This window comes from Hemicordylus capensis, chromosome 2 (genome assembly GCF_027244095.1).
Source record: "Hemicordylus capensis ecotype Gifberg chromosome 2, rHemCap1.1.pri, whole genome shotgun sequence".
Classification (NCBI taxonomy): Eukaryota; Metazoa; Chordata; class Lepidosauria; order Squamata; family Cordylidae; genus Hemicordylus; species Hemicordylus capensis.
The window spans coordinates 135,714,117-135,735,768 of NC_069658.1; the positions used below are offsets into that span (position 1 = coordinate 135,714,117).

The 21,652-nt window shown below is 47.5% G+C and overlaps 1 protein-coding gene across 1 annotated transcript in view; it reads left to right on the plus strand.

The window, feature by feature from the left end:
• The window catches only part of LOC128346462 (uncharacterized), a 91,197-nt gene that overhangs the window by 66,812 nt on the left and 2,733 nt on the right, over positions 1-21,652 (plus strand). Inside the window, exons 2-3 of the mRNA XM_053299820.1 lie at positions 14,172-14,314; positions 17,282-17,507. Of these exons, the coding sequence (XP_053155795.1) occupies positions 14,172-14,314; positions 17,282-17,507 (369 nt within the window). The remainder of the gene's footprint in view (positions 1-14,171; positions 14,315-17,281; positions 17,508-21,652) is intronic.

A 21,652-nucleotide genomic window follows, 5' to 3' on the forward strand; every position in this document is an offset into this window, starting at 1 on the left:
AGTTTTATGTTCCATACTCTGGCAGCCTGCTTTAAACCGTAAATGCTCTTTTGCAGTTTGCATACATAGTCCTCTTTGCCTTTCTCTAAGAAACCTGGTGGTTGTTGCATGTAAATGTCCTCTTCCAGTGTGCCAAGCAAGAATGCAGTTTTCACATCTAGGTGTTCAACATGCATTCCTTTGCTAGCAGCAATACTTAACAGAGTCCTTACTGTGGTATGTTTAACCACTGGTGCAAAGGTTTCATCATAATCTTCTCCATATTCCTGTGAATATTCTTTTGCTACTAATCTGGCTTTGTAGCGCTGAATCTCACCATCAGCATCATGTTTGAGTTTGAAAACCCATTTGCAGCCTATAACTTTCCTTCCTTGAGGTAACTTAGTAAGAGTCCAGGTCTTGTTTTTCTGTAGAGCCTCAAGCTCTTCAATTGCAGCTTGTTTCTGCTTCTGGGCTTCTGGTTGTGGTAGCTGGGATATTTCCTCCTATGATGAAGGTTCTGGTTGTTCCGCCGTTCTTGCGAGGTAGGACAGTCTCGGAGCTGGAACACCTCTGTTTGAGCGCGTTGATCGCCTCACCTCACCCTCTGTCGTCTCTCTCATTATCTCAGGTGCATCTGGTGGATCGCTGGGGGTCTCTGTGTCGTCTGTGGTTGGATCCCTTTGGGATGTATGAGTAAGTCGTGCTTCCAAAAACACGCAGATGCGTCATGGACGGCTTATGACCATGCCAAAGTTCATATGGTGTTGTTCCTACAGGCTTTGTGTGCATTCTGTTTTGTATGTATGCAGCAGTCATGGTGCCTTCTCCCCAGAGTTTCTGTGGGAAGTGTGTGTCATCAAGCATGCATCTTACCATATCCAGTAGACTTCTGTTCTTTCTTTCTGAGAATCCATTTTAGGATGGGCTGAAAGCTACCGTGGTTTGATGCACGATTCCATGTTCTCTCAGGTACTGCTGTGTGGCGCTGGACGTATATTCTCCTCCATTGTCTGTGCTCAGGATCTTTGGCTTCCAGCCAAATTTGTTGCTTGCCATGGCCACGTAGTCCTGGAGTTTCTCTTGCATCTGTGATTTCTCCTTTAGTAGAAACACAACTGAATATCATGAGAAATCATCTGTGATTGTGAAAAAATATTTTTGATTACCTATGGTTGCTTGTAGTGGTCCAGATATATCGCTGTGGATCAGCTCCAGGGGTCTTCTGGTCTTCCTTTCACTCTGCTTAGGAAATGGCTTGTTAACTGCTTTGGACTCAAGACAACAAACACGGTTAGTTACAATGTCACATGGTACAAAATCAATGCCATTAGCTAATCCCTTTTCCTTCATGTTCTGGATTGACTCATAGCTCCTGTGTCCTAGGCGTCTATGCCACAGTTGCAAGCAGTTTTCATGCAGGCATGACTTAGCAAGGTTCACTTCACTAAGCTGTTATGCCTCAGGTTTAGACTGGGCTGGTCTTTCTCTGTCTGTCTTTGATACAGGTTGCTCCTGCACACTATAAAGGCCTTTTCATTTAGAGCCTACAAGGCAAACTTCTCCATTCTGGGTAACAACACCTTGTCCATTTTAAACATACAGTTCAAAGCCTTGTTTCTCTAGCTTGGATATTGAAATCAAGGAGCTTGAGAAGTCTGGGATATACAAAACATCTTTAAGAAAAAAATGGTTTAACAGATCCATCCAGCAATTTGCAATACAAAATTCCTCTGCCTTTCTTCTTGGCTTTAATTGTAGTATTATTGCCCAAATAAACAGTCTCTTCAGGAATATTAAACAGTTCAGTATAGAAACCTAAATTATTTGAAATATGGACTGAAGAACCAGTATCAAAAATGAACTTTTCATCGATTTGCATCCGGAAACCATTAAAATTCTTGTTCGAATATCTTTCTCTATGCTTAAAATCAATCAAATTTCTCTCAGTAAAATCAATCCTTCTTGTCTGATTCTTGGGACAGTTCGACACCTTATGGCCAAACGTTTTACACAGAAAGCATCTAAAGGCATTAGTCCCACTTGGCCTGATTTCTGGAGCAGTCTCCCTGCTGGCGATCATGTGACCTCTCTCTCTGGACTGAGTTTCCTTGGCAATGAAGCCAGACCTCTTTCTATGTAAATGTGACGGGCCCATGCGATTTCCTCTTGCAGCATTCCCTCCCCACCCTGGGTTTCCTCTGGAATGATCAATTGTTGCTTTAAGAGCAAAGTTACTTGCCAATTCACTTTCATAGCGAGAATTCAAAACTTTTCTTCTGTTTGCTTCAGAAGATAACATTTCCACTGCTTTCTCAAAGCTTAGTTTGGTGTGGGTTTCCAATTGGCCGATTATATTGCTATAGCTGGGGGGCATGCTTAGGAACAGAGCTTCCAGCTTCTGACTTTCTATAAATTCCTCCCCTGCCTCTTTAAATTGAAAAAAAGAAATCTTCCAGAAATCCCATAAATGTGGCAAAACAGTCCCCATCTTTATACTGGAGATCCTGCATTTTCTTAAGTTAAAGGTGTATGCCCATCCCTTCTTCATATGCAAGGAATCTAGCTTGTTTAGCATTTCCCTTGAGGTTCCAAGATCAAATATAGTGTAAAGATAAATTTTACTCACAGAAGCTGCGATCAAAGCTCCAGCTTTAGAACCCTTGAGTAGCCATTTTTCTTTGGCAGTCTTCTCAGCAGCTGTGGTTCCATCTGCAGGGGAGTCCTCCTCAGTAACAGTAACAGAGTCCTCCTCTGGGACAAGAGACAGCACAAAGTCCTTTACCTTCCGTCAGGCGCCACAGGCTCAAAGGCTCGGCGCCACAGGCTCAAAGGCTCAAAGGCTTGGCGCCACAGGCTCAAAGGCTCAAAGGGTTAGCCTTTGAGCCTGTGGCGCCTGTCGCAAGTTAAAGGACTTTGCGCTGTCTCTTGTCCCAGGACAGACTAGTCAGTCAGAGGGCTAGAGGGTCAAGACATTGGTCACCCCTTTTCCACTGCTCTGACACTACCCCTTTGAAATGTAGATTGGTACACTTAGGGATTAACTTCCTTCCTCTCTCTCTTCCCTACCCGCCCTTCTACCTTGCAACATGGCAAGCTCCTCTCCCTGCACCATGTGTGCAGAGAAGATGGTGAATCCATCTGCATCCATTTAGATAGATAGATTAGAGATCCTAACTCCTCACTTTCCTATCTAGAATGGAGTTCCTTAATAAATGCCTTTTGTATTGATTTGAAACTATGAATTGGCTCCAAGTTACTTTACCCTCAGCATACACGCATGCCTAACTAAATCCGCTGTGTTGTGCCTCTGTGCACTCTGCTACAATGAGAAAGGGATTATCTCACCACAGAGAACTTCCAACAGTGCCGAGCCTTTGAGCCTGTGGCGCTCAGCCTTTGAGCCTGGGCCGCCTGGGCCGCTCAGCCTTTGAGCCTGGGCCGCCTGGGCCGCTCAGCCTTTGAGCCTGGGCCGCCTGGGCCGCTCAGCCTTTGAGCCTGGGCGAGCCTGGGCCGCTCAGCCTTTGAGCCTGGGCGAGCCTGGGCCGCTCAGCCTTTGAGCCTGGGCCGCCTGGGCCGCTCAGCCTTTGAGCCTGGGCCGCCTGGGCCGCTCAGCCTTTGAGCCTGGGCCTTGCCTTGCAGCCTATGCCGCTTTCCAGGGTTGGCATGTTAGGCTCCTTGTTTGCCAAACTTTAGGTTGCAGCCCATTTGACCCACAAGTATATCCCTTAGTTTCTGACAACAGAGTTTTAGCCCCTGCCGCCTTGCCCCGCCCCGCAGCCCCTGCCGCCCTGCCTTGCCCCGCCCCGCAGCCCCTGCCGCCCTGCCCTGCCCTGCCCCGCCCCACAGCCCCTGCCGCCCTGCCCTGCCTTGCCCCGCCCCGCAGCCCCTGCCACCCTGCCTTGCCCCGCCCCGCAGCCCCTGCCGCCCTGCCTTGCCCCGCCCCGCAGCCCCTGCCGCCCTGCCTTGCCCCGCCCCGCAGCCCCTGCCGCCAAGCCTTGCCCCGCCCCGCCCCGCAGCCCCTGCCGCCTGGCTGTTGTGGTCCCGGCCTGATTTATATACTAAATATATGCTCATTAGCCAGCATAGAAAATTAGGCCTGTCTCATAGTTTCACCAAGTGACCAAGTTCTTTAATATGGTGACCATGTAGGATCTGGGTGCAAGGAAGAAAGGAGATCAAACCAATCCTAAATGATTCAATGGGCTTTATTGGGTATAAAAGTATAACAACATCAATCTAACTGAGCTGAAAGCAGAACACTCTCAAATTTCCCTACTAGCATTGCCGAGGGTAAAGCATTCAAGCGAGCTCTTGTAAACGCCCAGCGCAGCTTTGGTGAATAGATTGTATAGAAATAAGAGGCTGTGACCCAGTCTTTCTTGGTGCTTAGGAATTGTAGCGGCCTATTTACAGAGGCCCTTTCCTCCTGGAAATTTATGACCCTAAGCCTTTGTTTAACTAGTGATCTTGCTGTTGACTCGCCCTGTTCTAACAATTGTGCTGGGCAGAAGGCCATCTTCCGGAGTCTTTCCTCAACCATCATACACCAACGGGATTGTGGGGTAGAGGCAAGGAGATGAGGTATAAGTCCTGCCGGGTAAAGATAAGTCTTAATCCAATACAGGATAATGAGCAGCCAGGCCCTGGTCTCCAATTTCCATAGCCCAGTCTCCAGCCATATTAAGGAGTTCGGGACGCATTTTGGTACCCCCAATAGTGATCTCAGAAAGCCCGACTGTATTTTTTCTAAAGCTTGTAAGTCTTTTGGCGGTCTAACCTGAATCCCATATAGCAGCTGAGGTATCACTTTAGCCTGAAAGGCTTTATTAGCTGCTGGAATATAGCCACCACCTTGTGCCCAGAAAAAGTTCCTGATTGCCATGGAAGATCGAGTGGCATTCAATTTAGCGGCACTGGTGTACATAGAGGTACCTCCATTAAACTGAAACACCACCCCCAGGTATCGGTAAGACTTCACCTGCTCTACTCTGGCACCACCTATGGACCATCTAAAAACCCGTTGCTTCTTTGCAAATCTCACGATTTTAGTTTTGATGTAGTTGATTTCCAAAAATTCCTCATTGCAGAACAGACTCAAGCATTCTAACGCTCTTTTTAGACCAACTCTGGTCTGTGACAATAAGGCTGTGTCATCTGCATACATCAGGGTAGGTAAACACCTGTCCCCTATCTTTGGCGCATGAGTTTCAACTTGCCGTAGACGGGTGATTAGACCGTTTACATAGAAATTGAAAAGAGCTGGGGCTAGTATGCATCCCTGCCGGACCCCCCTTTCTACAGGGATCTCTCTGGATAATTGGCCATTGTGGTTGCATTTTACTCTCAGACTCGTGTTCTCGTAGAGTTTATATATTAGAGATAGCAATCTCTTGTCAATAGAAGAGTTTGCAAATTTCTCCCACAGAGCATCCCTGGATATTGAGTCAAAGGCACTCTTAAAGTCTATAAAGGCGACATATAACGGCGCCTTTCTGCCCTCAACGTATTTCTCTATTAAACTCTGGAGGACCAAACAGTGATCCATCACAGATCTACCTTTTCTGAACCCTGCTTGTTCTTGTTCTAGAATGTTTTCTTTCTCCATCCAGTCCAACAATTTGGAGTTTAGATGTTTAGCGTATAGCTTACCAATTACGCTTAATAGACCTTTGGGTCTATAATTCGACGGGTCATCAGACGGGCCTTTTTGTGAATTGGAACAACAATTGCTTGTCCCCAGCCATTGGGCATATTTGTTGTTCGGTCTATATGAGTGAATATGGAAGCTAAAAGCGGAGCCCACCAGCTAGCATTGGCCCTTTAGCTAGGAACAGCAACCTGGGAGCGGTGGTCTGGCTTCTGGTGGTCAAGCAGACAGTTTGCTCAGAGCGAGCCAGAGAGTGAAGGTCCCATGGCTGGGGAAGTCTAGACTTCTCACTGCACAGTGGAAGTCACAGACAGCTCCTGTCCATGGACAGAGTTCCTGCTTGTTGCCCCATGGCTTAGCAGTAAACTCTGGGATTGCTTGTGAGCAGATCTTGCTTGTAGGCACAAGATTGTTAGTTCTCTGTCCAGTAAGCCTGTTCTTTATAGTTGTATTTTCCTTTGATCTCTCATAGAGTCTATTCAAATCTCCTCATCTTTTCCTGGGTCCCCAAAAGGGTTACAGTGCTGTTACCTTCTGGATAATGTCTTTTAATTATTCAGCCAGTCCAGAGAGATCTTAATCTCATCTTCTGTTAGCTGCTATCTTGAGGAGGGGACATTGCCCAAAGCAAATCTGCATCTCTGAATTGCAAATGGGCCCCTTCTCTTGTACCAGATTTGCTAGCCTGTTAAAAGTCACTGTTAAAAGTCAGTGAAAGAGTTCTATTTGCGTGAGACAGCAATTAAATTAATTATAACAAAAGAATATTTAAAGTAACTTCAAAAGGGGTACATGTGTGAGGAGAGTTAATCAACACATTTGACTAAGGCAGAAGCATCCTGTCAGTGAGGTAAGGGGATTACTGGACAGCAGGCTAATTTCAGCAGTGTGAGACTGGTAATTAAGCCTGACCCATTGCGTCTCTTGTGAGTTCCACAAACACTGATAAACAATGCTAGATTACCCCTGCCTTTATAAATCATTTACCAAGCATTACCCAAGCAGATCTGGGTGTCAATTCACCCTGAGTCCAGGCATTAATTCCTGTCTTAATAAAATGAAACTAGACACAGGCCTGAATCCATATAGTTCTGGGTTGGTAGCTCTGGGTTGAATGTTGGGGTCCCCAACATATTCTCCCTCTCATATTCATATTTTGCCCTAGGCAAATTTGGATATGCATACCTTCAGTGGACTGGATTTGAGGGTGGGGAAGGAGGAGGAAGGTCGGGTGGCATAACTAGGACCGCTGTGGCCTTCCTCCTTCTCCTGCACATGCAACATAGACCTGCTATTTAAAACAATAAACTAAGACAGGCAATACTCAGGCCTAACACATAGTAATGATTGTTTTTCTTGATATTGTAAATAAAACTAAGGAAATCAGTCACTGTACATGCCTTGGCGGCTTTTAGGGTAACCTCATAGGTATGTTCTAGTTCATTAAATTCTATGATCACCTTTTGGAGGCCTTGCCCTATTTCCTCCAATTGGGCAAGCTCTGCTTCCAATTTTTGTAATCCCTTGATAGGGGCAGACCAGTTAAAAATCCATTGGGTTGGATGGGCAAGGCTCATCTCATACTCATAGACAAGCATTGGAGGCCACTCCAGGGAGGTTGTATGATTCGCCAGGCTCATCCTCCAGTGCTGGCTGCCCCTTCCGCCAATCCGTCTAACACAGGCAGAAGAGTTAGTGAAAGAGGTCGCACCCCCTCTACCAGTGAAGATTGCCATTCCAATCCAACCAATTCTCTCCCCAATATTTACCCACTGATTTTCTCTTATGGCATGTTTACAGGTTAGTGGGGGTGGTGCTCTGGGCCAAGTTTTCCACAGGCTCCCAACCTCCATCCAAATGCCATTTGGCTCATCCGCTTCTCCCACTACAAAATGACTTTCATTGTGAGGAGAAGGGAGAATGATTTCATATACTGGACCTGGGACCTTCCAATTCCAGTCACATTTATCTGAGATACCTGGATGCAGCCTAACTACTGGGGCCCACACTCTCTCAGAGGCACCTTTTGCCCTGAAGCTGCACATGAGCTTGTGACCGACCCAGGAACTCACTGTTCAGGACTGGCGCAGGTCCCATGTCCTATCTAGCCCTGCAGCCCCTGATGCCCGTCCTTGCCCGGCAGCCCCTGACGCCTGGCCCGCCCCCGGCCCAGCAGCCCCTGATGCCTGGCCCGCCCCCGGCCCGGCCGCCCCTGACGCCTGGCCCGCCCCCGGCCCGGCCGCCCCTGACGCCTGGCCCGCCCCCGTCCCGGCCGCCCCTGACGCCTGGCCCGCCCCCGGCCCGGCCGCCCCTGACGCCTGGCCCGCCCCCGTCCCGGCCGCCCCTGACGCCTGGCCCGCCCCCGGCCCGGCCGCCCCTGACGCCTGGCCCGCCCCCGGCCCGGCCGCCCCTGACGCCTGGCCCGCCCCCGGCCCGGCCGCCCCTGACGCCTGGCCCGCCCCCGGCCCGGCCGCCCCTGACGCCTCGCCTCGCCGCCTCTGACGCCACGCCTCGCCGTGCCCTGCCTTCCCGCCTCTGACGCCACGCCTCACCGTGCCCTGCCTTGCAGCATCTGCCTTTTAGCCTATGCTGATTTCCAGGGTTGGCACATTAGGCTCATTCTAAGCCAAACTTTAGGTTTCAACCCGTTTGACCCAGGAGTATACCCCTTAGTTTCTGGCAACAGAGTTTTAGCCTACGCCTCTTTGCCTTGCCGCTAGCCTACGCCGCTTTGCCTTGCCGCTAGCCTACGCCGCTTTGCCTTGCCGCTAGCCTACGCCGCTTTGCCTTGCCGCTAGCCTATTCCAGGGTTGCCAGAACCTAAGGGGTATACTCGTGAGTGAAATGGGCCATGCCAGAATTTGGCTTTTTAAAAGCCAAATCTGGCCACCTAGGCCTATGCCACTTTGCCTTGCCGTTAGCCTATTCCTTTTAGTCTTTGCCTCGCAGCCTGACGCCTTGCCTTGCCTCGCAGCCTGACGCCCTGCCTTGCCTCGCAGCCTGACGCCCTGCCTTGCCTCGCAGCCTGACGCCCTGCCTGGCCTCGCAGCCTGACGCCCTGCCTGGCCTCGCAGCCTCTGACGCCCTGCCTGGCCTCGCAGCCTCTGACGCCTCGCCCTGCAGCCTGGCCTCGCAGCCTCTGACGCCTCGCCCTGCAGCCTGGCCTCGCAGCCTCTGACGCCTCGCCCTGCAGCCTGGCCTCGCAGCCTCTGACGCCTTGCCTTGCAGCCTGGCCTCGCCTTTGGGCCGCTTTGCCTTTGGGCCACTTTGCTCTGCCACTTTGCGTGGAGTAGGTGGGTAGGTTTGTTTTAAATAGGGTTTTCCCTCATCCCAAATAGGGTTTTTTTAAACAACAACAACAAAACCTCGTCTTTTAATTTTTTTTATATATTTTTTAAAAAAGGCCCCTGGGGTCTTTGGGAATATCTGAGCACCTTGTGGCAAGCAAAGCTCCCAGCAGTGTGACAGGCAGAGGTGGGAGGGGGTCCCCAAGCTGGTGTGAGATGCCGGGGTGGGGGAAAGTGAATACGCAGGCATGATCCTTTCCCCTGGGACAGCCTAAGTCCCAGGACTACCCTGAGGTCTGTGTGCTTGCCTAGGAGAGCTGGTCTTGTGGTAGCAAGCTTGACTTGTCCCCTTACCTAAGCAGGGTCTTCCCTGGTTGCATATGGAAGGGAGATTACAAGTATGAGCAGCTCTGTAAGATATTCCCTTCAGAGGATGGAGCTGCTCTAGGAAAAGCAGAAGCTTTCAAGTTTCCTCCCTGACATCTCCAAGCCAGGGCTGAGAGAGATTCCTGCCTGCAACTTTGGAGAAGTTGCTGCCAGTCTGTGCAGACAATAATAAGCTAGATAGACTAATGGTCTGACTCAGTATATGGCAGATTCCTATTTTCCTATGGTGTCCCGCAGATCCCCATCAGTGAATTCTTTGGCCCAGGTGAGGCAGTGGCACCAAGTTTCTCCTATCTGGAGGAGCCTGTTGCTGCCAAGCCAGGGATCATCCATGAAGAGTGGAAGGGGCGTGGGTGATGGTGGTGGGTGACCAGTGCACACTCTAGGTCCACTGTCACCAAAAGGCCCAAGACAGCACCCAGGACGTCAGAGGCCACCCAGAGCAATGATGTTTGGAGGCATTTTGAGATCCCTCAAGATGCCCCAACCACTGTTTGCTGTGTCCACTGCAGGGCACAGGTCAGTCAGGGCAAGGATGCGAAGCATCTGGGGATGATCTCCATGTGGCGACACATGTGACAGCGTCACCCGGATCTCCTTGACTCCACCTAGTGTGCCTGTGACTAGCATTGACATGGGCTGTGCAAAGGCTTCCATAAAGCAGGGCATGCTGCCAGCCAAGTGGTGGATGCAGTCATCAGGCAAGAAGTGCCCCTATCACGTGGACCCATGTCTCCTTATCCTCCTCATAGGGGATATCATGGTGACTGATGACGAACCATTTCAGTTGGTTGAGAACGCCGACTTTCACTGGTTACTCCAGGCGCTAACACCCAACTAAACCATCCCCTCAAGGACCACATTCAGCCAGAACATGGTTCCCGCCCCCCTGTACATGAGATGCAGGGAGTTCGTGTCAGCCATGCTGCATGCAGCACCGGCTGGCACCAGAGTACATTTCACCACTGATCTGTGGAACAGTGTGAGTGGAATGAATGCTGCTTTCCTGGCCCTGACTGCTCACTAGTGGGTTCCGGAGGGAGGGGGGACCTACGGTGCTGCCTCTGGCTCCAGTGCATCCCACACCACATTTCTGCACAGGTGGGCTGTCTTGCACATGGAGAACTTGGATATCAAGCACAACAAGGTGGGTGTGGCAGCTGTACTTGGCCACCAAATTGAGGAGTGTATAATCAGGTTCCCACACCTCAGAAGGGGCTTCATTGTGACAGACAATGGCTCCAATGTAATGGCATCAGTAGAGTCGGTGTTGGAGTGTGTGAACTTCCACTGCATGGCACAAACACTCCTCCTGGCTTTCAGGGGCACCCAGGTGAAGGCATCCAGGGGACAGGGCCTCCCCATGGTAGGTGCTGTTGCTGCCCCCATGGCTGCACTTATGGAGAAGTCCCACAAGATTGCAGCCCATTTCCACCAGAGTGAGAAGTCCAGGCGCCTCCTGCTCTGCCAGTGACAGCGCATCCATGGGCTTCCAAAACATCCCATGCCCACAGATGTGGATACCCAGTTGAACTGCACCTTCCTCTTGTTCCAGTGCCTGCTGCAGGAGGAGGCAGCCCTCAATAACCTGGCAAGGGACGGGTCCTTGGGCGTGTGTGACTTATCCAATGTGAAATGGAAGCTCATGTCCGAGATGGTGTTGGCACTCGAGCCCTTCCTGTTTGCCATGAAGAGCTTGTGTGGCAACAGCACTCTTCTGAGTCAGACCCTGTCCACGGCTCTTCTCCTGGAGAAGCTGATGGGTGAACTCCAGACCTTGCTGGCCACAGAGGGGTGTGCTCTGGCTGGAAGGTTGAGGACTGGGGTTGTCAACAGACTGGTCAATGAGTTGGGTGACCGGGAGGAGTATGTCCTGGCTTGTCTCTGTGACCCAACTGTCAAGGGCAATGTCACAAGGGCATGTGTGGCCCGGGACACACAGAGGCTCAGTGCCCAGGCGCGTGGCCTCCAAAATGGCAGCTGCGACACCAGGAGAAGGCCGAAAACCAGCCAAATAGCACCTGACAGGCGAAAAGCTGGCTGAACCGGCCAGAGGGGGGCATGTTGAAGGCCGGCGGGAGGGGGGGAACCTCCACAGACTCCCGCTTCCAGAAATTCCCCAGAGGGGAGTAAAGGTAAAAAATATTTTTTAAAGACAGTATAACATTCACAATGCCCCCCCCCAACCAAACAAGGGGGGTTTCAACGGGGTGCTGGACTGAACTGGTATGGTCGGGTTTGAGTCCGGTCTGGACTTGAACTAAACCAGGCCAGCTGGTTCAGTGCACATCCCTATACAGTGTCTGCTTTTCAAGCTAGGAATGGCTTGACCATATTCCACTGCAGTGAATAAAGGGGCAGGGTTGAGGGAATTAAGTTTTGATAAAGATGTGAAGCAAGTTCTTCCTCTTCAGAATAATTTTTGGATTCTCTGAATCCAGAACCATAATTGCTCTACTCAACTGACTCCTTGGAGTGCTTTAGTGCTGAATCTTTCAGAGTGACTATATTGGATGTGATGCCATAGAAGAGCAATCCTAACAGTACTAGGGATATTGCAGGAATAGTGCCATCTCTAAACCTTTGGGAAAGCACTAATGCAGATGTCTTTGTAGAAAAACATGAAATATTAATGTTAGATAGTTTTCCTTTCTCTCCCCAACCATGGCAAGAAGATAGGACTAAAAATCTTCAAAACTTGAGAGAGAATAGCTCAAGATAAATAAGAGTTTGTCAGGTGTGTGAATGGAATAATATATCATATTCCCAGACAAGAGTTAATATGTTCTGGAAACAATTAGTTCATGACCAACTTTTTGTACATTTCACACTGCCAGAATCTCATGACAACTTTGCTTTCAAAATAATTGCAGTCTGTTAATTATTAACAAGATTTAACACCTGTTCATGTTTTGTCAATTAAACTGACAAAAGTGGTAGGTTACAGGATTGTGTTATTGTTTCTTTTTGTTCTCAAATAGTAGTGCTTTCCTGCTTGGGGATGTGTTCTGTTGAAATACTGTTTTTCTTGCTCTACTGCATTCCTTCTGAATGAGAAGATTCCTTGAGGAGACCCAACAGGGCATCTTAAAAGATCTAGACACCTTCAGAAAATGCATTTGTGTGCAGGGGTGTAGCTATAATTGAGTGGGTGGGTTCAAAGAACCCAGACCCTCACACTCCTGAGGGCCTCCCACCTCCACCTCCTTATCTTCTTCATTATCTCCCTAACTCCTAAGTGGCCTGTGTTCACCCCTCTCTCTGGCTACGCTCGTTTGTGTAGTTAGTGTCTGCATTGGGAGTGCTGGGATAGGAGTGAGGATGAGAATGTACAGATGGCTACAATGTGACACTAGAGTTCAAAATACTGCCTGACTGCTCTTAAGCAACAGATGCCCTTTTCTAGTTGCAATTAGCAACTGTCCCCAGGAGTTGACACCGACTTGACGGCACACTTTATCTTTACTTTAGATTAGTAATTTGGTCTATGCATTAAGGACATGTTTATTTTGGAAGGAATGTTTGGTTCTGATGGGTTGTAATAAAGAATGAAAATAAATTTTCAAGATGTTCTTTCCTTCTAACTTTGAGCAAAAGCTATTGTTTAATCTTATTCTCACACTTATTCGCACACTTATTTATGAAGGTGGAGCAAGAGCTCCAGCCTCTCAGGGGGCCAGAACACTCGATGCATTGCATGGTAGCCCAGCACCCAGGGAGTTGGACGGGGAAGCTTTTAAGGTGGATAGCAGCAAGGAATCAGCTGAAGCAGCTTGTGATATCCTATCACAGCTTGTGAGCTGTTCTGTAAAAACACTTGGACTAATTTCTACTGCTTGACCAAGCTTCATGGATTTTCCAAAGGTATTGATTGCTTACTGAAAAACACAAACCCCAAACACATAAGCTAGAGATTTGAATATTTGGAGGGGGAGAAGAAGGTCGTGCCATAAGGGCCGGACTGGGGGCACTGAGAGGGCACTGAGGGCACTGATTCACAGCTGAGCAAGGGTTTGATCCTGGACTGACTCAAACCCAAAGATATTACTACATCACAATAATGCCTTCAAAACGTATTGAGGCAGCAGTAGCCCACCTGTCTCCCACTGAGCGAGAGCACAGGCAGCAACCACAGCACTCCACTGAGTTTACATAATCTTACAGCAGCCACAGCAGCATTCTGGACCAGCTGAAGCTTCTGAACTGTCTTCAATGGCAGCCCCACATACAGTAGAGCGCAATCTGGACGTTACTAAAGCATGAGTGACTGAGGTCAGGTCCAACTTCTCCAAGTAGGGTTGCAGCTGGCGTACCAGTTTCGTTGGGTCCAGAAACACCCCCAAGCTGAGGACTTTGTCTTTCAGAGGAAGTGTTACCCCATCCAATACCAGATTTACTTCACTACTCGGATGGTCGGTTTTACAAACCCAGAGCACTTCCGTCTTACCTGAATAAAGTTTCAGCTTGTTTGCCCCCATCCATAGCAGAATAGCCTCCAAGCCCTGGTTCAGAGCATCCACTGCCTCCCTGGTGTCTACTGATTTAAAAGATAGGTAGAGCTGGGTGTCATCAGTGTATTGATGGCACTTCAGCCCACACCCACGGATGACCTCTCCCAGGATTCTGTAGATGTAAAACATCATAGGGATAGGGAAACACCACAGAATAGATCCCTGTGGCACCCCACATGCTAAAGGCCAAGGGGTGGAATAGGCATTTCCCAGCACCACTTTTGAATACAACCCTCCAGGTAGGAGCAGAGCCACCATATAACCATGCTCCCAACCATGGTTGATGGTATCAGCAGCTGCTGAGAGATCCAGGAGAATCAACAGAGTCACACTCCCTCTGTTTATCTTGCGTTGTAGATCATCCACCAGGGCGACCAAGGCAGTTTCCATTGTGTGTCCAGATCAGAAGACAGACTGGAAAGGATCTAAGTAATCAAATTCATCCAGGACTGTCTGGAACTGAGATGCTACCTGAGACCATGTCTACTAGGAGGCAAGCAGTGAGTAGGAATTGGGAGCTGCTAGTATGGCCCTTGGACAACTGGTGATCTCTACAATACATAGTGAAAGACAGAATAGATTTTGACCATGGCCAGGATTTAGCAAGACACATGCATGAAAGACTTTCCGATTGGTTGGTTGCAGAATCCAGTAGTGCCTAATAGAATGCCATTCTACAATATTTCCTGACTCTGGAGGCAACCCTTGCATGTGCAGAAAACCATGTGTGGCTCTTGGATCTCTTACAAGAACCATAACATTTCTTCATAATAGTCAGTAAAGATCTTAAAAGTCTAAGGGACTTTAGACTTTTTAAAATAATTAAATAATTATTTTTACAATTTTCTAAAAGTACACACTGCCCATTTGCAATTCTGCATTAAATCACACTCACTTTAGCCATAGCTAAGATAATAGGAATGCCTTCAGCTTTACATAACCCTTCCCTTTCATCTCTCCTACTCACACTCTTCCTTCCTTTCCTTTTTTTTTCAAATTCAATTTTTATTGATTTTAACAATAACAATATTATCATTCATTAAAAATACACACAAAAAAGGAGGACTTCCCGCTCACATTTCTTTGACACAACTATAAAATTTACCCTTGCTATGATAATAAATCAAAACATGAGTTCACCTTCCTTTCCTTTTTAGTGCTATCCATGGTTAAAATTACATCCGCCTTGCCTCAATAAAACAGTACTCCAAACTAACATTTAGCGGTTCAAAACATGCTACAGGTTTCCTTCCTCTATTCCATTTCCTCATTGCCTCTAACCACTACCATGGTTAGGACTAACCTCCAAACCATGGTTAGGAAGATTGTCTGAACTGGTCTATGAGAATGTAACACTTAATCAGGGTAAAGTGGTGAACAGGGAAGGGATGAAGATTTTGTTTTCCAATTTAATTTTTATTAATCAGTCGATATCTCAGCAATGCAATGTGCATATTAACTTCAAACTCTCAACAAAAAGACCTTTTACTGTGCAAAGAAAAACAAAAACTTGGTAAACATAAAACCATAAGACATTTTGGTGTGACACACCAGCCTCAGTTAAGTTAAAACAAATGAGCATGTTGAATTCCTTAGACATGATAACACAGTTTCCTGACTGGTGGAGAGATAATGGGTGGGGAGAGAAGGGGAACACCTGATTTTTCTCAGAGGTTAACAAACTTCATGGCTCCTGAGCATTAATGTCAGGTCTCAGTTTCTCTATAAATAATGCTTTTGTAGGTTTCTTTCAGTCCCCAAAATAGATATTTTAGTGGGCACTATTTGGCCTTCATGCTTAATCCTCATATGCAATGACCAGATAACATACACATTCCCTAGGTTTCAGAACATTATATCTAATGCATATTTACTAAGAAGTAAATGCCATAGAATTTAGTGGGGCTTGCTTACTGTGTGCTTAAACATGGAAACACAGCTAGAACCACTAGTTGTAAAAAGAGGATGATTATACAGGAACCTTCCCAAGCATTTCATACTAAAGGATTAGTTAATTTTTCTCAGAATATAAAATATATACTCTTGTTTAACAATTCTGGGCTTTTCTGGCAATGTTCGGGAAGCTTTCCAAAATGAGGAAGGAAGGAAGGAATAAATCTGCATGACAGCCACTTCAGTCTTATTGGATGTCATAGGAACATAAGAACCTGCCTTATACAGAGTCAGACCATGGGTCAATCTTGCTCAGGATTGTCTACCCAGACTGGCAGTGGCTTCTCCAAGTTGCAGGCAGGAGTCTCTCTCAGCCTTATCTTGGAGAAGCCAGGGAGAGAACTTGGAACTTTCTGCATGCAAGTGCTCTTCCCAGAGTGGCCCCATGCCCTAAGGGAAATATCTTACAGTGCTCACACATGTAGCCTCTCATTCAAATGCAAACCAGGGCAGATCCTGCTTAGCAAAGAGGACAATTCATGCTTAGTACCACAAGACCAGCTCTCCTCCTGATGTCTCATCCTGGGCTAACAATCTCTACATTCACTTCAGCCTCTGTGTAGACATTCAAGTAGCAAATCAGAGACTGAAGAGAGAGAATCTCTCAAAAGCAAGCTGAGAGAATCCACAAGCCCAAGCAACAACATAGGCTCATGATGCACCTCTCTTTCATCCTGTATACATGATCACGTAAACAATGGGTGCATTTGCACTGACGATTGACCCCGAATTACTGCTGGATGTCTCTTACCAACACAGGAGTGACAGCTGATGAGCAAAAGTCATCATGTATATAAAATTAGCTTACTTCTGTTCCCCATGAGATGCTTGAAAGACAACACAAGAGTGGAGTGTAGCTAGTTCTGCCCTCCCAGACTCTTTCACCCTCCTTTCCTTATTGCAAGGGACAGCCACTGCTGCTCTGGGGATAAAACAGTGGAGAACAGCAGCAGTTTACTCCTCACTTAATTGGGAGAGCAACATTTTTGAGGAATCTACTGTTGTTTGAAACAGTACATGCAAATACATCCAAGAGAGCTCTGGACATGCATTAGTGTGATGGGGTTGTGCTAGCACTAGCACTTAGCACAAAAAAAGGGAATGTGTGTTCCAGACTAGTCCTTGAGCTAGCAGGAGATGTTGACAACCGGCTATGCAACACACCACGCAATTTTGTACACGTCCAGAAAAAAAGAAAACATTCCTGGTTGCTCCACTTAGTGAAACACCATAACTTTGTGCAGCTTTCTAAATCATATATACTATATTCACTCTTCATTATTTTAGCAGCAATATCCTGTTTTCAAAGTTAACGTACATAATCAGTTTAAGCCAGTGTGACCAAAACCCCCATTGTGAGCTTCCCAGAAGCATTTGGCCAGCCACTGTGGCTAATGTCCTAGCCACTCTACTCTATAAGATGCTGGGCTAGATAAGTCTTTGGTCTGAGCCAGCCAGGCTCTTCTTATGATTTCACCATTGCCTAAACCAGTTTGGTTGTTTCTCTCTTTCAGAAAATCATGCATGATTCTGTTGGTTTCAAGAGCTCCTTAACTGGGAAGAACTATACAATGGAGTGGTATGAACTCTTCCAACTAGGAAACTGCACATTTCCACATCTCTGGCCTAATGTGCCTGAACCTTTCTGGTGCAACCAAGGGGCTGCCTGTTTTTATGAAGGAATAGATGATGCCCACTGGAAAGAGAATGGGACCTTGGTCCTGTTGTCCACAATCTCAGGTAAAAATCCAAACTTTTATACTATGATCATGAGCATTGTTTATGCAGTCTACATTCAGAAGTGTTTACTTCTCAGCATTATTGATCATTATGCTAAGGTTCTGTTCCTGTTCATTCAAATGAAGAGTTCAGGATGATCTTGGAACACTTCCTGGCTGATATCCAGGGTAGTGAAAGCTGTCCTGTCTTGATTGTATGCTGGATACTGCTATCAACAATAAATAGAACAATCTGAGCTTTCATTTAAGATAAATAGAGTGTCTCTTCAATTTTTGCAGAGAAAAGCCTTAAAATATTTGAGCAGTACAGCATCTGCTAATGTTTCAGATAGCAAAGAGCATGTGGGTAGTAAAATTCTCAAATCTCCTTGTGATACTCAGAGCTGATCTCCCTGTTATTCTCACTTCAAAGATGCCCCTAAAAACAGCATCTCTGTGGTGGTGGGCTTTCCAGCCCTGGCTCTAATATGAAGCAAAATTCACCATATTAAGTGAGAGCATCATGTAGTAAGTTTCTTTGACTTTCACCAGTAGTCACTAATGGCATGGAGCAGAAGAAAGGAAACTCTCTGTACTATCTTTCTTTTCACTTTTACACCCATAATGGATGAAATCCAGGGAAATGTAAACCTCCTGAATTATCTGAAAGCCAGTGGGGTTTATGCACTTAAACAGTTACTTGAAAATCAGTCCTACTGAATTCAGTGGGACTTAAATCTATGTATACATTTAGAAACAGGATGTTCATTCAAGTGGTTTCAATGTGACTAAGCAGTTTTCCCCCCAGATTAAGCCTATTTCCAAGTCTCCAGACCCAACAACAAAAAAGGATAAGGTTGTGCAACCAGAATAAAATGTGATTTTAAAATAATGTGTGCAAATTCACCAGCTCCATCTAATATATAATCTTCACAGAAGACATGCTTCCTGTTCAAAGGGCTTTCATTTGTTTTTATATGCATATATCACAGTGCTCAGCCTGCATAATCTCATAGTGGCATACAAAATTATTAATCAGATCAAGAACAATTTTCAGCCTGAAATCTAATCATGTGCCTAAGCCTAATCAATGGGCATATGAATTTGCACAGAGCTGAGCTCTGAAAACAGAGGCGTATCTAGGGAAAATAGCGCCTAGGGGAAGCACTGAAATTGCACCCCCTATCGAAACATCTGACACCCATCTTTCAGATAACTTTACCATAATATCAGCTCAGAAATACAAGTCAAGCTCATTAATCTTTTAATCTTTCAAAAACTATTTAGCAGTGGCCGTAGCCAGACCAAAAAAATGCTGGAAAACTACAAATTTCAGTATGCTGGGGCTCATTAAATACCCAAATACTATGTGGCATCTAGGGACTCACAGGGACCATTTGAGCATGTGAGGTGGCCATTTTCTAATATTTTTTTTAAAAAATGGCCGCTGAAAACAAAATGGCCGCCATGCATACTCAAATGGTCTCTGTGAGGCCTGGCATGGCGTAGGGCCTCACAGAGGCCATTTGAGCATGTGTGGTGGCCATTTTCTAAAATGTTTTAATTTTTAATAATGGCGCCCCTTCAAGTGGTGCCCGGGGCACATGCCCTACCTGCCCCACTCTAGATACGCCCCTGCATGGGAGCTGTGTGGCTCCTGGAAGCAAACTACCAAAACTACCCCTCCCCTTAAACGAGGTTAACGGAGCAAGTGCTCTGCTAACCCCGTTTAGTTTATTGTGTGCTGCTGCACACACGAGAAGACCCCCGCCGGGATGCTAAAATAAGCCTCCCGGCCCCTGGGTTCTCTCTAGGATGCCCTGCACACTTGCTTCCAGGGGCCAGGCGGCCCCCAATCCCCGTAGCTCTCACGGTTCTGTGACAGAACCAGTAGTCGTGTGGGTGGCCAATCCAGCTGCCCAGGGCTCCGGGCAGAATCGTCTGCAGGGAGAGCAGGCTAAGCCCGCTCTCCTCGCAGAGCCCGGTAAGGCGCTTCACACGGATCATGTGCAGCGCCTCAGCATCTGTTTACCAACTAGTGACTTAAAACAGTGGGTGACATTCCGTGCAGTGGAATAGGGGTGTGCACGGAACCGCGGAGCTGCGGTCCGGCACTGGGGTGGGGGGTTCCATTAAGGGCGGGGGGGGGGCTTTACTTACCCCTCCCGCGCTTTCCACACACTGCCGCCGTAATTATTGAAGAAATTGCTCCTCCGATGGCTGTTCCTATTTTAAAAAATGGCTGCCCCCTTGAAGCCCTGGCCCCCTGCTGCTGCCTTGAAGCCCCCTCCCACCCCCTTAAATCTCGCCCCGGGCCCTTAAATCATGCCCCGATAACATTAAGAGGCGGGCGGCGGGGAGATGTCCTCCCGCCCCCTTCCCTGCTAGGCTGCAAAAGACTTTAGGAAGGCTTCTGCGCGCGCGCCGCCTCTTAATGTTATCGGGGCATGATTTAAGGGCCCGGGGCGAGATTTAAGGGGGTGGGAGGGGGCTTCAAGGCAGCAGCAGGGGGCCAGGGCTTCAAGGGGGCAGCCATTTTTTAAAATAGGAACAGCCATCGGAGGAGCAATTTCTTCAATAATTACGGCAGCAGTGTGTGGAAAGCGCGGGAGGGGTAAGTAAAGCCCCCCCCCCGCCCTTAATGGAAGCCCCCAAACTCCCCACCCGAACCAAAACCACCCAGTGACCGGACCGGTCTGGAGGCCTTTAGAATGGCCTCCGAACCGGTCTGTGCACATTCCTACAGTGGAATGTCAGGGTCAGGGACCTAACGGGCAGAGGTGCACCAAGGCAATTTTGGAGCCTGGACCTAAAGGCCTTTCGAGGCCCCCACTCCCCTGCAAATTAAGCATTATCATGCTCGGCTGGACAACCACACCACCCGGGAGAGACTAAGCAGGGTTTGAGGGGCCCCAGGGGCTGTGGAGCCCTGGACTTTGGCCCCGAAGTCCAGGGGGAAGAGTTCCTCTGCTAACAGGGCTGCTGTGCACATGGCAGATGGCCCTGACAGCATTGCACAACCAGGCAGTTGTGCCTTAAACCAGGGGTTCCCAACCTGTGGTACTCCAGATGTTGCTAAATTACAACTCCCATCATCCACAGCAACAATTTAGAAAACAACAACAGTGTTTCCAATGGAATTAGTTCTGTGCAACCGTGTGGATGCTGTTTTAAGGCATTCTGCAAATGTCCTGTTGTGCAACACCATTGGGGCTGCCTGCCTCCCATGTGCACAGCAGCTTCAGCAGATCCCTAACACTGGTGTTCCACTGTGCAGAACGTCAGCCAGTATGCACACATCCAACTGTTGATATTAATCAGTATTATCCTGCTAAGTGGAAAGGAAGGTGTTACTGCGTATCTGCACCTGAAGCCTAGGAAAATGGAGGAGTGGAAAAGTTAATATTTATCACTTCACAGGACATTACAGATATCTGACCTACCACATGGTTATATGTATAGGATATATAGGTAATAGCCACCTAATGGTGCAGCGGGGAAGAGACTTGGCTAGGGAGCAAGAGATTGCTGGTTCGAATCCCTGCTGGTATATTTCCCAGACTATGGGAAACACATATATCAGGCAGCAGTGATATAGGAAGATGCTGAAAGGCATCATCTCATACTGTGTGGAGATGGCAGTGGTAAACCCCTCCTGTATTCTACCAAAGACAACCACAGGGCTCTGTGGTTGCCAGGACCCGACGGCACAACTTTCCCTTTATAGTATACTCATACTGTATACTTGATAAATGCTAATTTATATACACCATTTGTTTCACACACAATAGGCTTGTTCACAAGATCCTGATCTGGGTAGGAGGAGTGGCAAGTCAGGGTAAGAGAACTGGGAGCACTCCTGATGTATGTATGTACATAGATCATAGAAAGAGATCACAGATAGATCAATAGACAGAAATCAGTAAATCAAAAAGGCATAATCTTCTAAAACCTTATTAAAGCCATATAATCTTGAGCTTCTCCCCCTCCCCGCCAATAGACCAACACAGAATCCTACTACTTTTATCCATAGCTCTGTTCAGTTTCGGGGTATTACAAAACAGTTTGTTGTTTTTGCTGCAACAGGTTAACATGGTTGATCTTCTGGAATTTGTCTTTTAGGACCATAATCTCTAGATACACCTGTACAAATTTTCAGAAGCTCTT